This window comes from Macrobrachium nipponense, chromosome 27 (assembly GCF_015104395.2).
Source record: "Macrobrachium nipponense isolate FS-2020 chromosome 27, ASM1510439v2, whole genome shotgun sequence".
Taxonomy (NCBI): Eukaryota; Metazoa; Arthropoda; class Malacostraca; order Decapoda; family Palaemonidae; genus Macrobrachium; species Macrobrachium nipponense.
In genome coordinates, this window is record NC_087216.1 from 8927925 (window position 1) to 8945062 (window position 17138).

General features: G+C 40.5%; 1 protein-coding gene across 1 annotated transcript in view; it reads right to left on the reverse strand.

Annotated features, from left to right (window-relative positions):
• Nucleotides 1-17138, reverse strand: part of LOC135200804 (serine/threonine-protein kinase 11-interacting protein-like) — a 249900-nt gene that overhangs the window by 117699 nt on the left and 115063 nt on the right. Inside the window, 4 exon segments of the mRNA XM_064229462.1 lie at nt 4325-4497; nt 4783-4880; nt 8092-8264; nt 8418-8558. Of these exon segments, the coding sequence (XP_064085532.1) occupies nt 4325-4497; nt 4783-4880; nt 8092-8264; nt 8418-8558 (585 nt within the window).

Here is a 17138-nt window from a genome sequence, read left to right on the forward strand (position 1 = left end):
TCCACAAAATGTTTTAGGTTTTTAGAGCTTTTTGGTTTTCAGGATTTTGGAGAGGATTGTGTGTGTATTGTAGTACAGTAAAGATAATACATCATTGGAAAAAAATTGTTTGTCAGTTGCGTGGGCTATGAAGGGTGTGATCACTGACCACCTGGTTAACGCTAATGGATTAGCAGTCCTCCAGAGAATACAAAGATGTCTAATCTTGTTTAGTAGGCCAACATTGCTGCCAGAACTGCAAATCAACTGGTATAAATAGCTCAGAAGTGCAAGCAGTAATTATGGGCTGCTCAGTGAGCAAGAGCCCGCGCTGACACAAGGTCAGCTTAATCAAAAAAACAACAAGCAGTAAAATAAAACAGTAGCAACTTGGCCCACAGAGTGAATAGGACCATGGAGAAAAGATCAGCTAGGAAGTATACTGCTAAATTTAAGCTTCAAGTTGTAGCTGAAGCTGAAAAAACAAACAATGTTCAAGCTGGTAAGCGGTTTGGCGTCGGGGAAAGCTGTGTCCGAAGCTGGAGGAAACAAAAGGAAAATTAAATAGTAACTCCATCTTATGAGTGTGCAAATTGCGGATCTAAATGTAAATGGCCGCATTTAGAAGATAAAGGCAAAGTGGGTGTCCGAAAACCGAGAAAATGGTTTTATCATAACACGATGTAATATAAGACTGTATGCAATTCGAGAAGCAAGAAAAATGGGCATTCCAGAGTTTATAGCAAGTGCAGGATGGTGTACTCGGTTTATGACAAGGCATAACTTTGTCCTAAGAAGGAAAACCAAAATAGCACAAAAACTACCCAAAGAACTGGAAGAAAAAAATCAATTTCCTCAAATTTGTAATCAAGCACCGCAAAGCTGATAATTACAAATTATCATGTATCAGCAACATGGATGAAACTCCGCTTACCTTCGACATGCCGTCAAACTCAAACGTAAATAAAATAGGAGAGAAAAGCATTTTAATCAAAACTAATGGTCATGAAAGGACACACTTTACTGTTGTTTTAACGTGTATGGCAGATGGGATGAAACTTCCACCCATAGATATCTTTAAACGGAAATTGATGCCTAAAGAAAAATTCCTGAATGGTATCATTGTCCACGTTCACGAACGAAAAAGGATGGATGAATGGTGATGGCTGTAAGACTTGAGTAAAGAGAGTTTGGGCATCAAGGCCTGGTTTACGGAAAGAAAAAAGTTTATTGGTTTGGGACATGGTCACATCAAGTAAACTCGGTTTTAAAAGGTGTTCGAGATACAAACACAGATATAGCTGTTATTCCTGGTGATTTGACTAGCGTTTGTCAACCTCTCGACGTATCAATTACTAAGCCTTTTAAAGAGAACATCAGGAAGAGGTGGAATGAATGGATGTTGGAAGGGGAGAAAGCATTTACTTAAGAGGGCCGGCCGGAACCTCTTTATATGGAGGTATAGGGTGAAAAATGCAGTCATGAAAAAATTCATGGAGCTTCATATGGCAATTGAGAATACGTATACGGAATATTTCGTCAAAATTCCTCTTACTTTCGTAGTTACAGGGTAATTAGTTAACGTAACTCAATAAGCCTAAAACATTGATCCGTACAAGAAAATGCAATATTTCTTCTATTATCGTAAATTTTGATAATTATTGTCAAAGAAATTGGGAGAAATGGCATCTGTAGACATTCCCCGAGTCGAGAAGGAGACTTCAGGCTCAAGCTACCAAGTCCAGTCCTGATTAAGTGCGATCACAGACGCCAAGTAGTCTACACGTTCCATTTCACGTCTGACATTCGCCTGCTTTCACGTATGTTTATGTATGTTTCGGCAAGAATTTCATCATGCCAATGAGGAAAAGACAAGGGAAACATCTCGCTAACATACAGACAAAGAAAAATCGCTCAAGTATTATTACAGAATATCATAATATATGCGTAGTTAGTGAAGAGAGAGGGGAGGGTTGCTTAGTAACGCCCCTGTCTTGCTTGCCAGCACACGTCACACTGTGCCTAAGGCTACAATCTTTGAGCAAAGAGATCTTCATTTATGATAAATAACAAAGTTTTGGTTTTTTAATACCCAAAATGGAATATGAAATTCATAATAATCATGATTTATTAAATTGTCTTTGTAGTGTACGCCTTCGAGTTTCACCTCTTGACATTCTCTTGCAATTACGTTTGTTTATCTTTGTTTCGGGCAAAGAAATTTCATCATGCCAAAGAGGAAAATACAAGGAAAACATCTCGCTAACACACAGAAGAAGAAAATTCGCTGTAATAAGCCGATTTAGTGAAGGGAGAGAGAGAAATTGCGTAGGAAGGACCAGATGCGCCATCTTGCCTCAAGCAGTGCCCCAGGCTGCGATATATGAGCAAAGGGATCATCATTTATGATTAAATTATGATAAATAAAATAGTTTTGGTTTATTAATACACAAAAAAGAAATATACATTCATAATAATCATTATTTATTAACATTGTCTTTATAGAAATACGAAGGAAAACTTTGAACGCCCGTATCTCAAAACTATGCTTATTGACCTTCAAAATCTATCTTCTCACTTAGTTTTAAAGCTATAACATTGGAATTTGGTATATAACTCAGAAAGACATTATAGAACAATCAAATAGAGCCCTTTTTTCCTATTTTTGTTTTGTATTTTTTTTATAAATTTTTTTCTCCTGATTTAAAGGGTTTATTTTTTGACCATATTGAAAAATTCATATCTAGCAAAAAAATGACTTTTAGAAAAAAAACTCTCCATTCAATAGGAGGTCTACATCAGGTCTATATATGGTAGTAATCCCAGGTCTTAATATTAAATATCAAGGGAGGAGATAGAATTTGAAAAATGGTTATTTTCGGGATAAATCGCCCTGGCGTCACAAAACCGAAGATCAGAGGCAAAAATCATATGTGGTTTGGAGATGTCCCAAGTCACCTTATTAAGTGGTATGAATATTAAAGTCCTGTCCTTAAAAAAGGGCATTAGCCGGCCGGCCCCCTTAAGGAGGGAGGATGAAAGCTCCAGGTTTGTCTCTATGTATGTGGGTTAAAGAATCCTGGACAGAAATCGATAAAAATGTGATAATCAAAGCATTTAAATAATGTGGATCAAATGCTCTGGATGGAAGTGAGGACGATGTCTTATACGAAGATGCAGGAGATGAAGATGAAATTATCAAGGATCTAGATGACGAATATGATGACTGCCTTGATGACGAAGAATTCAGAGCCTTATTTGATGATATGGACACGGAGAGCAACTTTGGAGGGTTTTATTAATTTTATGCATTTTTATTTAATAAATTTTCACTTACCTGTGTATCCTAAAATAAAAATAATACTTCAAGTTACAAATGTTTCTTTTACCGAGTAAAACAAAAAGTAAAAAATCCTTCGGTATTGTGCCTTAAACAATGGATTTGGAAATTATAGATGGTTAGTCTAGAACAGTTAAACATGTTGTATAAACCCAAAAAAATGCAAATGGCGCACAATCGCTCTTTTGTACTTAAAAATACGATAGTAATATGAGAATACATATAATATTATTGGATATAGTGAAGTACAAGTAAAGCATAACTTTTTAAAAGATCTACTGTTTTCCTCCGGTAGTAACTATCGCAATCGGCCGATTTTGGAAAGCATAGACGGTACGTTAATTTTATACCGCGTGTATGATGCGACCCCTTTAAAATTGGCTTCAAAATTAGGTTTCAAAAGTCGCATAATATGCGAGTATATATGGTAAGCTTATTTTCTGCAATACCCATTTCAACATTTTAAACAATAGAAATAGCTGTAAATATTTTTCATTAGGAGCATGGGAGGCGTGAAATCACTCCAAATATGTATGGATGACTAGAAAAAGAAAAAAATGTTCACCCTAGCTAGTGGCTATTTTTGCAAGATTAAGTGACTTGCTGGTAAATATCTTTAAATAATAACTATATAAGCCATAAATTTAGTCAGTCTAAGTTACTGTAGTCTTACCTTTGGAAATTAGAATTACTAATAAGATTCAATAGATCTACAAAGAAATCTGCTGTAGATAAAACCTACAGGGACACATGATATACAAGATTGGTTGATAAGCAAAAAACTGAATAATACTTCATTTGGCATGGTTTGTCACAGTGACTGCATATAGTTATATTACCTTTTACTAAATTTATGCAGTAAAAATGTATAATCAAATGGTTAATTTCAAAAGAGATAAGACACCAATCAAATATTCTGAAAAAAATATATATATAAACAAAAAAACCCAGTATCCTTGTACATTTCCACATAGATAACTGATTTAAAGTGCTATCAATACACACCTAAAAAGAAGTTGAAGAAACAATTAGCCCGGTGAGAATCAGCTAAAGAAATCAATACCATACTGTCTCCAAGAGTTAGTCCTACTCCTTGTCGCTGATATAGGCTATGGATGACACGTACCTCTGACACATTATGAGATAATCTTTCCTCTAACCATGTTTGAGGGCTATCACTGAAAAGCAAAATTTAGAAATTTTCTTGATAAATGGTTAAAACCTATATTTCAAACCAAATTAGTCTATTAAATAGAAAGAAAATTCTTATCACTTTTATACTTCATGACAGGAATGAGATGTCCTTGGCAACTATCAGCATTACTGACCACTTCACATTTGACACCAAATACCTTATTCAGTCAATAATTTCTAAACTACTTAACTCAAGAGTATATCCCATTGTGTTCAATAACTATATGTATTGAAAATCAACAAAATGCCTTTTTCAAACGAATACTTACTCCTCCGGTCCTACTATTTCTAGTATATATATTTTCCTGCTTGACAAAACAACAATACCCTGATACTCTCTTAAACCTCCTTTAACAAGCAGTACAGCCTGAAAATAAAATTAGAATTTTTGAAAACAAATTTCCTAGTATAAATAATCATTACAGATAGGAAGCAATTAAACAAACTGGGAATTTTTTCAATCCTGACCAGTGGATACAGCAGGAAAAAAATAAATGCCAAATTAAATACAAAATATATAGACACCATTTGAACAATTTCCAAGAGTAATTCAATATAGCACACAGCTTCAAGTTTTTTCTGGAGTTTACCATATTACCTAAAGCTGACAAAGTGTAATCAAAGAAAAGGTATAAAATATGAAATGCTGCAGCAATACAAAGAATCCATGTTTCCAATCAGCTACTGTTACAAGAATAAAAATACCAATGAGAAGAAAGAGAAGAAAATTTATTTACATTCATATATCTTCCTAAAGCATAACGGTCGTGTAATACTTTAATTATATGGATTAAAAGAGAGCAAAGGGCCAGTCACATAACAGCAAATTCCAGATAATGGCAAGTAAAAAAAAAACCTAGGGTTATTCAAGGTGAACTCCATACCTTTCCTCACCTAACCTTGTCAATACCAAAGAACTGCAAAAACTTGGTATACTTATATAAACAACAACCATCACACTTTGAACTGAAAACTTTATGAAAAAGGCAATTATTTACCTTTTTTCCCAATAATTGTATCAAGATATAATGCAAAAATACACTGAAAAAATGCAACTCTCTCTCTCTCTCTCTCTCTCTCTCTCTCACTCTCTCTCTCTCTCTCTCTCTCTCTCTCTCTCTCTCTCTCTCAAATCACACAGTTCAGTTGGCAGGTGGTCTACCTGTGTTTCCCCCAAAGAATGATATCCTAAATTTTTTCAAATTAATTAACATGTGTTATCCCTTAAACGCCTAAGGGGTATAATAAAAATCGTCTCCCGTATGCCGAGGGGGTCTCGGAGTGAGCGCCGAAGTGGAAAAAATATTTTTTTCAAAAAATCACAGCGTGCTTAGTTTTCAAGATTAAGAGTTCATTTTTGGCTCCTTTTTTTGTCATTGCCTGAAGTTTAGTATGCAACCATTAGAAATGAAAAAAAATCATTATCATATATAAATAATGCGATATATGATAGTGCGAAAACAAAATTTCATATATAATTGTATTCAAATCGCGCTGTGAGCAAAACGGTTAAAGCTAACGAGTTAATTTTTTCATTGTATTGTACACTAAATTTTCGATCATTTTGGTATCGAACAGCACTTGTAAAACGAATCAAAACACACAAGAGAAAATATTATCACAAATGATGCATGAATCCGTAAGCACGGACATAAAATTTTTTTTTCTTTTTTTCATTCACCATAAAATCTAAATATTGTTCTAGAGACTTCCAATTTGTTTCAAAATGAAGATAAATGATTGAATATTACTATACTGTAAGAGTTTTAGCTTACAATTGCAGTTTTCTACTATTTCGGATGAGTTAAAGTTAACCGGATGTCAAATTTTTTTTATATATTTTTTTAAAATGCAAATATTTCAAAAATGAGAAAAGCTACAACCTTAATTTATTTTGTGTTGTATTCTACATGAAATTGCGCACATTTTCATATATAAAACTCTATGAAACGCCTAATATGAAATGGAGCAAATATTCCGAGAATGCGACATACTCATTTCGGAGATTTGTAGGGGAGAATCCGCGTGTGGAGGGAAGGAAAGTTTTTTTTAGAAATTCACCATAAATCTAAATATTGTGCTAGAGACTTCAAATTTGTTTCAAAATGAAGATAAATGACTGAATATTACTACACAGTACGAGTTTTAGCTTACAATTGCGTTTTTCTACCATTTTGGTAGAGTCAAAGTTGACCGAATGTGGTTTTTTTCTATTTATTGTGATTTATATGCAAATATTTCGAAAATGAGAAAAGCTACAACCTTCAATTATTTTTAGATGTATTCTACATGAAATTGCGCACATTTTCATATATAAAACTTTATGTAACGGCTAATTTAAAATGGTGCAAACATTATGACAATCGCACGTATGATTTTTTCGGAATTTACCGTGCGGACGTAAGGAAAAATTTTTTTTTTCTCATAAATTCACCATAAATCGAAATATTGTGCTAGATATTTCCAATTTGTTGCAAAATGAAGGTAAATAATTGAATGTTACTAGAATATAAGTCTTAGCTTACAATTGCGTTTCTCGACCATTTCGGTAGAGTCAAAGTTGACCGAAGGTTGAAATTTTGGCATTTATCGTTATTTATATGACAATATTTCAAAACTGATAAAAGCTACAACCATGGGTTGTTTTTAGTTGTATTGTGCATGAAATTGCGCACATTTCCATATATAAAACTTTATGTAAAGGCTAATTTAAAATGGTGCAAATATTACGATAATCGTACATATGATTTTTTCGGAAGAGTTACCGCGCGGAGGTAAGAAAAAGGTTTTATTCATAAATTCACCATAAATCAAAATATTATGCTAGAGACTTCCAATTTGTTGCAAAATGAAGGTAAATGATTGAATATTACTAAAATATAAGAGTTTTAGCTTACAATTGCGTTTTTCGACCATTTCGGTAGAGTCAAAGTTGACCGAAGGTTGAAATTTTGGCACTTATCATTATTTATATGAAAATATTTCAAAACTGATAAAAGCTACAATCATGAGTATTCTTTTTTGTATTCTACATGAAATTGCGCACATTTTCATATATAATACTCCATGTAAGGGCTAATTTAAAATGGTGCAAAAATTATGTCAAAGTGACGAAATAATTTCTGAGATGTGTCAATGATACTTTTTAGTGCGATAAGAAAGAAATTCGCGCTTCCGCGCCTGCGTAACGATTGTAAACAAAACAACACCTTGATCTGTGAACTCCAAGCATCCCCCAAGGCGCGTGATTCAAAAGTTTTCGGCTGGTAGGCCTATAAGTATTTTTCCGCGAATTTTTACAAAACTTTTCCATGTCGACGTAAAATACGTCCAATTGGCACCCGACAGACAATTTATCTCGACGTAAAATACGTCCAATAGGCGTTTAAGGGTTAAGTGCATGGCAGAAAACTATACAAATAAACAAATATACTAATAAAAAATTTATAAATTACTTTCAAGTAACTTTAACAACCACTAAAAACTTGAAATAAAACAAATTTCCCCAAATAGCCATTTCTTATATACCTAAAATATAGTAACAAGAACTAAACTTTGAATGTGAACAAAGTGCTCACCTTAACAAGACCTAAAATGAATTCTTCAGGCTCATGAAAAAGCAAGACTTCGCAATGAAGTTTAAGACGATGATCTATGTCTGAAAAATCTTCATATGAATAACGAACAGGATTGGCAATTCTGGGAATTCCTTCTACATCTTCAACCTCTTCCCACCAAAGCCAACCGTATCCTGGAAAGTTGGGAAATTCAAAATCATGATTAACCAACATTCAGTCATCACCAAAAAGAAAAGCAAACTTAAACATGTCGTAATGAAGCATATCTCATGAAACTATCTCTTACTTGCTTGCTTTTTGAACAAAATAACATATTACAAAGTTACCAGTAAGTGTATGTAGTAATGACTGAACCCATGATGTGAGTGAGCGTTGTGCAACTACTTCACTTTCTTTGTCGTCTACTGGGCTTGTCATCACTGCTTTATGATGTAATGAAGGTATCAAGCAATCATTCTTTATAGTGTCTGAAACAAAAGGTAGTCCATTAAGGATACTTCAAAGCTGGAGACTTTATCACCATTATTAAGACAACGTTGAAGCCCTATGGCATATTTTAGTGGATGATACTCAATATGGGAATAACACTTACTGCAATGGTGCACTTTATCATCATTATTAAGACAACATTGAAGCCCTACAAGCATGAGAAAGACTCAGGACCCAAATTTCATAGAGAAACTCCAATGTCCCATTTCAACACACTATCATTAATCTGTATAACAATAAATGAAACACATTGTAAAGAATTAAATGTCAATGAAAAAGATTAGCTGATGTAGCAAAGATCTCCCAACAGTATTGTCAAGGAAAGCACTACATACATCAATCACTGTGAGGGAAAAACAATTCTCACAAGGAAACTACCAAAGCAAAGTGAAAAAAGCTACAAATCAAGACATTTTACTTAAGGAGAAAGATTGGAGAAGTGCAACAGTAACAGAGTATGTAATTAAAATTCATCGAAATAGTTGAGGAAATGAAAACACTACAATAAAGATGAATGAAAAGATGAAAATAGCATGTAAGGCTGCCACTACATTACACAGAACAAGAAACAAATCTAAAGTATGACTACTTGAAATGAACTTCCATGAAAATTTAGGCAAAGAGTTACTAAATGAGTACAGATTAAAGGTTGTTCAAGTGTAAAACCCTTAAAATGGGAGATACAGGTACATACACACTTCTTTATCCAAATCCTTGGGCACCGATGCGTTTCAGTACTTAGAATTTTTCGGATTTCGGAACTGTGGGGGTCAGGAGCATAATCAAATGTCACTACTCCAGCAAAAGCATTTTTTCCCTTTTTTTCATGTTTCTTCATTATATAGTTATTTATTGATTATAGTTTATTATTTATATCAATAATATATTGTTAAATGAATGTGAGATAATTAACATCATCAGTAATAAAACAGTGGGACAATTAAGACCACATATTTTCAACAAAAACATTAGGTAAAACACAAAAATATACATATTTGAGTGTTACCATAATCGTGATTGACTACTGATGGAAAAAATTACTTAGTAATTTGCTTTATATAATTATTTCTTCTTGAAAACAAGAATTCAACAACAATTTTAACTTCAATAATATATAGTAATAAGAGAACTCCCATACACTGTGTCGTATTGATCAAATGTGCGACAGCAAACTGATGAGGATATAGTGACAAAGAAAAATCCACTCCAAGATCAATATGATGAAATGTATTTCATAGTCTTACATTTTGTTAAAATTCGCAAGTTGAATTTCTTCTCATTACTTTGAGTACAAAATTGTTGGTTCAGAGATTCTTCCGCAACGAAAGCATTTTTTTTCTCTTCAGAAGATATTTACTAACCCTGCATTGACATACCTTCAAAACAAAAATAAATCTCTTGAGGAATGTTAATCCATTTCTGTTTGACTGCTGGTCACAACCTTTATATATAAGTCCATGTGTCTGATAACAACAACAAAAAATATTTTCTTTTATTACCTGTACTGCACATTTTTTTAAACGTTGTGACTAAGGCTTGGAAGATGTTAATCTTGGAGTTTTCTAAGGTCAGTTCTCAGGATTTAGTAAGAAAAATAATCTAAGCAGCAGCAAACTACCGACCTTATGAACTGACACACAACTCTCCACAAAACGTTTTTGGTTTTTAGAATTTCTGATAAAGGATTGTGTACCTATACTGAGAGAGTGGCATCTACCATTTTACTGACCATTCACCTACTTCCTCCAGATCTTGTAATTGTATTGTTGTGCGTATAGTTATTAGCACTAATATCCTTTTTTGCACCGCCTACAACTGCAATATAATTATTAGCAGTAGTAATATCACAATTTGTCGTAAATTGTATTTTTCCTAACTATACAATCCTGAGGTCCTTCAACATAAGGAATGTACTTACGGCGTAGCTGGAATTACGGCTGTCGAATCTTGAACAAGGGGGTTAGGCAGTAACTATCGTGGGGCAGGCTAGCCTGCCCGGATGTAAACACTCCACTTTGCCTTTTGGCCCAGGTTCAGATTGAGGGGTGGCATGAAGTGGGCATATCTGTTAAAGGACCTCAGGTTTGTATAGTTAGGAAAAATACAATTTACGACAAATTGTGATTTGTTCCGACACGTAATACAAACCTTCAGTCCTTTAACATAAGGAAGACTCACTGATTGGTGGGAGGAATCTGAGTGAACCTCTAGAACTGACTGGAGTTCTGCACACCTAGGCTACTCCTCCTGGTCGTAAGAGCGAGGAGGAGTGCCCTGCTGCCTCTGACAACTTGATCGGAGTATAGGAGCTGCATGATCAAGAGTCAGACTTCTGGGCCTTTTCGAAATGAGTGAGGGATCGTGACTCATCTGAAAAAGGGCTGTGAAGAATATTGGCGTCGGAGACATTAATGCAAAGTTCTGGGAAGGGTTTGCATTATTGTCAGTCTCCTTCCTCCCCTTGCTAGAGGAAGGAGCGGGATTGCTTCTATGATTCTGATAAGAAACATAAAAAGGATGCTTATGCATAGGCTTACCACATCAATCGTCCGACCAGCCAGTGTGAGTTTGAGTCCTATCCTCAACCCGAAGGACGAGGAATGGAGAGACGAGGCGTGGAAGGGGGAGAGCCAGTCACTCTCACATCCTTCTTACCTCTACAACTGCACACCATGGACGAGATGCAACTTGTCCTCTTGAAGGAGCTGGGTAAGCAAACACATCTTGCAAGCATCCATCACTGGTCCAAGGAAATGAGGTTCCAAGGACCTGTGGGCAGTCCCGAAGGGAAAGAAGGATATGGTCGCAATGACATATCCATCTTCCTGTCCGACATATTCTTCGGAGTGATGTCCAGTACCCGTCCAGTGGTCTATCCATCTGCAGCGAAGTCTCTCGCGGTCTCGTATCCCACTGCGGCGAAGTCTCTCGCGGTCTCGTCGTCTCCGCAGTGGATAAAGACACCGACACTCCATGGTGGGTGTCGATAGTTATGGGTACCGGAACATACCAGTAGGACGAAGTAATAACTGATCTGGATCAACCGATACAAAGTCAACAGCGTAGCTCGTGACGGTCTCGGACGCTTCGACAGCTGCCGACTGACTGTGTTCGGTTGTGTGAGGTGAGCTGCCCATGCATCCGAGGCGTAGTCACATGACCCTCGCCTTATGAAGGGTTATGCCGAGAGACCATACAAATCGTCTATCTGTTGCCACCGATGCTGGAAGGCGAGATGATGATTCTCTCAAGGCATGTGCCCAACAGACGAAAGTCAATTGCCTTCTAAAGACAGAGGTCCCTGATGGCAAGACAGAAGTTCTCATAGTAGTTGAATTTCAACTAAGGAGAAACAATACTATGTGCTGTTGAAGACAAAGGTGATGTGTGAATGCAGACCTACGTCTTCACAGCTGAATCGAGAAAAGTTAACTCTCAAGATTCTGAATGTAGAAAAGTCCCGCCGATGACAACAACCCACGAAGACGGCTTAATCCCTGTTATTTACAGAGGACTGAAAACGCTAAACCGCTACTTCATAGCTGTTCGGTGAGAAGTCGGAGTTGCAATGAAAGCGAAGCGCTTTTCAGTAATGAAAACAAAGGGATTGTACTGCCTGAGGAACCACTTCTCATGGGCTGAATCAGGGAGGATACTTGGAAGTAGAGCTGGGGGGGGGGACAGGCGATGTCTTTAGTTATACATCTACAATTCAGGGTGGACAATGAACAATTGCACACCTACGAATACGAGATATACTTAGAAGACAAACTCAGGTGTCTGAAGAAATCATTCCGCGTCATCGCAGCGGGAGACTAGGCTACAGACTTCTGTTACCGTGCGGTAAACAGAAAGATGATTGCGAGTCTAGTGAGATACGGTTCGGTAGTCAATCATCACAGAGGAGAGAGACAATATCCGACTACTATCTCGGAGAGCCAGCTGGTACTGGGCTGCGGCAGCCGGCAGGCAGCCTGGCAGGGCTGGCAGGCAGCCCATACACCGCTAGCTCTCGCTCACTCGTCATCCTGAGTTGCCAGGTAATCCATTCCAAGAAGGAATGTGTTCGGCTAGAACCATCGAATGCAAAAAAATATGCTCGAGCATTTGCATTTAATCGTAACAGATTTCGGTGAATGCAAACGCTGAGGTGGTGGTGGTGTTGTAACAATACCATAAGCATCTCAAAATCGAAACTGGTAACTCCTGGGAGTTTGCAGGGCAGTCCCGAGTTGCAGTTCAATTAAGAAGATACTATTCGTCTCGGTCACAACCCGTAGAGTTAACTACGGTATGTGCCTACACCTCTGACAATTCAACTGATAACAGAAGCATGTCGCACGGGCAATATACGTAGTATATTTGTAGGTTCCTGTACATAGGCCTCCATCCTAAATTCTCTTCCATTCAAGGAACAAGAATAAGGACTGGAAGCCGACACCCTTCATTCTCTAATGAAGAGAGCGAAGAAGTTTTCCCGAAGGAAGACTTCTATGGTGATAACAGGATACCGAAGACGATAGTTCAAGCCGAACTGGATATTCCCACCCGTTCTTCTCTATCCTGGGGTTGGCCGCCTACTGAGGCAACGGACCATCAGGTCCATCCAGGCTGAGCCCCTCCCGAGATATTCTTCCTTCAGCAGCAGTACTTCTCTCAAACGCTAGAAATTCCAGGAATTCGAGCATTCGGTGAGATTCCCAATTATCGTAGTAACAATTATCTGGGATTCTCATTTTGCCCACTCTGGACCGTGGTTTTGCCCAAGTGTTTGCAGATCATAGAAGACCAGAACACTCGGAGAGTGCCAGAAACTCCGAAGAATTCTAAGCGCTCGGCAAACCCCCCCTCCCCCTCAAATTCGTCAGAGGATCATCGGGTGGTGGTCCTCCCGATTCCCGTAAAAATCGAGGATAGGGAAAGATCCTTCCTCAACGACGGGGACTTACGTCCGGTAGGACCCGAAGGTCCCTCCAGGAATGCAGTCCCCGACGTGGAATCCTATGGAGAACGCTCTGCAGGATCCCTCCCCCTTCCCGTCGCAGCCATAAGGAGAGAGGGAATGGGGGAGGAAGATTGGATACTCGCTCGCCTTCCCAGCGGAACTAGCAGTCAGAGAAGTGAGTGCGGGCAGCCATCGCACTTCAGAGTCTAGGAAAACGTTACTGTCTGGAGAAAATGTTTTCCCGAGGAGGGTTACGAACTCATACTGTAGGCTAAACGTCTTCCGCCACCGTGACCGTCGTCTGGGTGGGGCTGAACGAGCACCTGACAGGAGAGAGCCGATACTGTCCTCCGATGCGTCCCAGTCCTCGTCGAGGTTGAAACCTCTCAAGAGGACCGAAGGGGGAGCCCACCTCGGTCTCTGCATGCGTGGTCCAGCGGGACCGTCATGTGAACGGTGGTGAAGGTCACTCCGAGAGTCTGGGAAGCGTCATTAGTTCTCGCCAGCCCCCACGATCTCCTCCAATCACTTGAGCAAGGATCTGTTGGTCCCAAGACCGAACCAGGTTCGTGGCCGGACTGTAAGAAGTGCATTCATCACGGTCACTCCTGTTCGCCTCGTTCCTACCGTTGTAGCCTGAGGAGATTGAAGGGACAGGTGAGGGAGATCTAACGCTCCTACCCTGCCTACTAGCAGAACCAGTAGGCTGAGAGGACTGCAGGCGATCACCAACCCACGGTGGCAATCGAACTGCAGGTCTGGACCAGCGGTCTTCTTGCGGAGAAACGCTGGACCAAGGAATGGAGCGTCGGTCTCTTGCATCAGGAGAGCTGCTACGAGAGCTCCTCCCCTGCCTACCAGTAGAACAGGTAGGCTGGGAGGACTGAAGGCGATCACCAACCCACGATGACGATCGAGCTGCCGGTCTTCTTGCAGAAAAACGCTGGACCAAGGACGGAGCGTCAGTCTCTTGCGTCAGGAGAGCTGCTACGAGCGCTCCTCCCCTGCCTACCAGCAGAACCGGTAGGCTGGGAGGACTGCAGGCGATCACCAACGACGGTGGCGTTCGAGCTGCAGGTCTGGACCAGCGGTCTCCTTCCGGAGAAGCGCTGGACCGAGGACGGTAGCATCGGTCTTGTGCATCAGGGGAGCTGCTACCAGTCGTGCGAGCCGTCTGGACCCGGTGGGAGCGACGGTCGGGTGACTGGTAGTGTCCACTAACGCGGTGAGAGCGAGCACTGTCCTCTCGACGCACCCAGGTGAGGCTGGACCCAGTGGCCAGGGGGTGGAGCCTCTTCCCAGCCTCACTACGTGAACAGTCTGGTGGGAATGTCAAGTCAACCCTGGGAACCAGCAGATCGTCGCGAGAGCGATCGCATGCCTGGAGGGAGTCGTCAGAGCGACTGCCACCAGCCTTCCGCTCCGTGCCTGGGTCCTGGCGGCGAGCAGGCTCGGCTGCCTGGACCCTGGCTGCACAGTCACACACTCGGTACCTCTCGCGAACAAGCGGCCGAGACGGTGTCTGGCGCCAAGGCAGAACCTCTGGCGCCAGGAGAGGAATTACCGGTGTTAGCCGGTACCCCTCCGATCCCCGCCTCTTCCTTGCGGAAGGAGAGACGGGCCCCGTTCCCAAAGGAACAGGAGGACCAGCGGAAGCCCCAACTGTCCCACTGGAGTGGGACAGACCCTTAGAGGTCTCTGAGCGAGACTTCTTAGGGAGGAAGGAAGCTACCTTCTTCTTCTTCAACTGGGGGGGCTCGGAAGTCGAAGGGGAAGAGGCGGCAGAAGACGATGGCAACACCTTCCTCTTCTTCCTGGAATTCCTCGAGGAGGGCTACGAAACTCTTACCTGGCAGGTGAAGCGTCTGCCAACCCCCAATCGTCTGGGTGGGGCTGAGCATGCACCTGACAGGCGACAGCCAATACTGTCCTCCGACTCTTCCAAGTCCTCGTTGAGGCCGAAACCTCTCTGAAAGAAAGGGATTAATTGAAAGAGGGCTGGATGGCCCGCCTCCACCGGTCTCTGCGTGCATGGATCCGCGGGAACAGCACGTCAACCCTGGGCACCACACGATCGCTGCGAGAGCAATCGCCGGTCTGGCGAGAGTCACCCGAGCGACTCCTACCATCTTCCGCTCCGTGCCTGGGTCCTGACACGGCGAGCATACTCAGCAGTCTGGACCCTGGCTGCACGGTCACCCATAGGTGACTGTACACTCGGTAACGCTCGCAAGCGGGCGGCTGAGACGGTTCCCAGTCCTGAGGTGGAACCTTCGGAACTGGGAGAGGAGATACCAACGGTGGCCAGTACCTCCATGGTCCCCGTCTGCTTCCTCCCCGAGGAAGGAGACATGGGCCCCGTTCCCGGAGGAACAGGAGGACCAGCGGAAGACCCACCTGTCTCATCGGAGCGAGACTTCTTAGGGGGGGAGACCACCTTCTCTTTTACAACAAAGCCTTAAAAGTCGAAGGGGAGGAGGTATGAAGATATGATGATCTCTAAGAGGAGGATGACGACACTTGACGAGCTCTCTTCCTCTTCGGTTCCTCCGAATTCTGCCAGACTTCTACCATCAGTAGATGATAAACCTCACAGGGCAGCGCGAAAGCTTCGTCCAGTGACATAACTCCCGGGTACTAGTGGTAATGAATATGATTATCAGCAGGGGATCAGTACACACACTCGAGGATCGGTATGCAACATGCTACAAATCATAAGTACAATTCCAAGGTAAAGATAACCAATACAAAGAGCATCCAACCAATACTGCTGAAAACACAATCACCACTAGTCTGTAAAATAAGGAAAAAAAATTAAGGTAATGAGGATACTCCTCACGCAGCCAAGGGCACCGCCCTCCGAAGTGAGAGATCCCCCAACATCAACACCGCATGCCCATCCTTCTACCTTCTTCCAATAGTAAGTGAAATTAAGGAGAAGAGAAATTACCATAACAAAACACGGACAAACCTTTGAAGTTCCCTCAGTAATTCCCAAGCGTAAGTGTAATTTCCAAATGAATAAATGTCCCGTTACAGGATCAATATCACTTACGTTAAATACATGTCTCATCCTCACGATAAATACATATCTCGTCCTCATGCAGGTCTGAGCCAGTGTTAAAGGGTAAAAGAATGTAAATAATATGTTGGCATACCTTAGCCGCCGACTCTTAACACATGTAGAGGGGCGGTTATAAAGGCTATCACAAAAAGTGGGTTTGTATATTAACTGAAAAACATGGACAAACCTTTGTTAAGTATTAATATCAAACACCGTATAAGTATAATTATTTAAATACAAAAAATAAACCAAAAGGATCCCACCAGGAAAAAAGATCAACGACCAGTCAGCCGGAGCTCACAAACACGTCTTCATCGGAAGATGGCCGAAAGCAAAGTGGAGTGTTTACATCCGGGCAGGGTAGTTACTGCCTAACCACCTTGTTCAAGAATCAATGGCCGTAATTCCAGCTACGCCGTAAGTACATTCCTTACGTTAAAGGACCGAGGGTTTGTATTACATGTCGGAACAAATCCCTTTTTGTACTGTCAGCAAAAAAAGCATTAATTCCAGGCAATTTATGCAGATAATGAAGAACAAAGGCCTAAC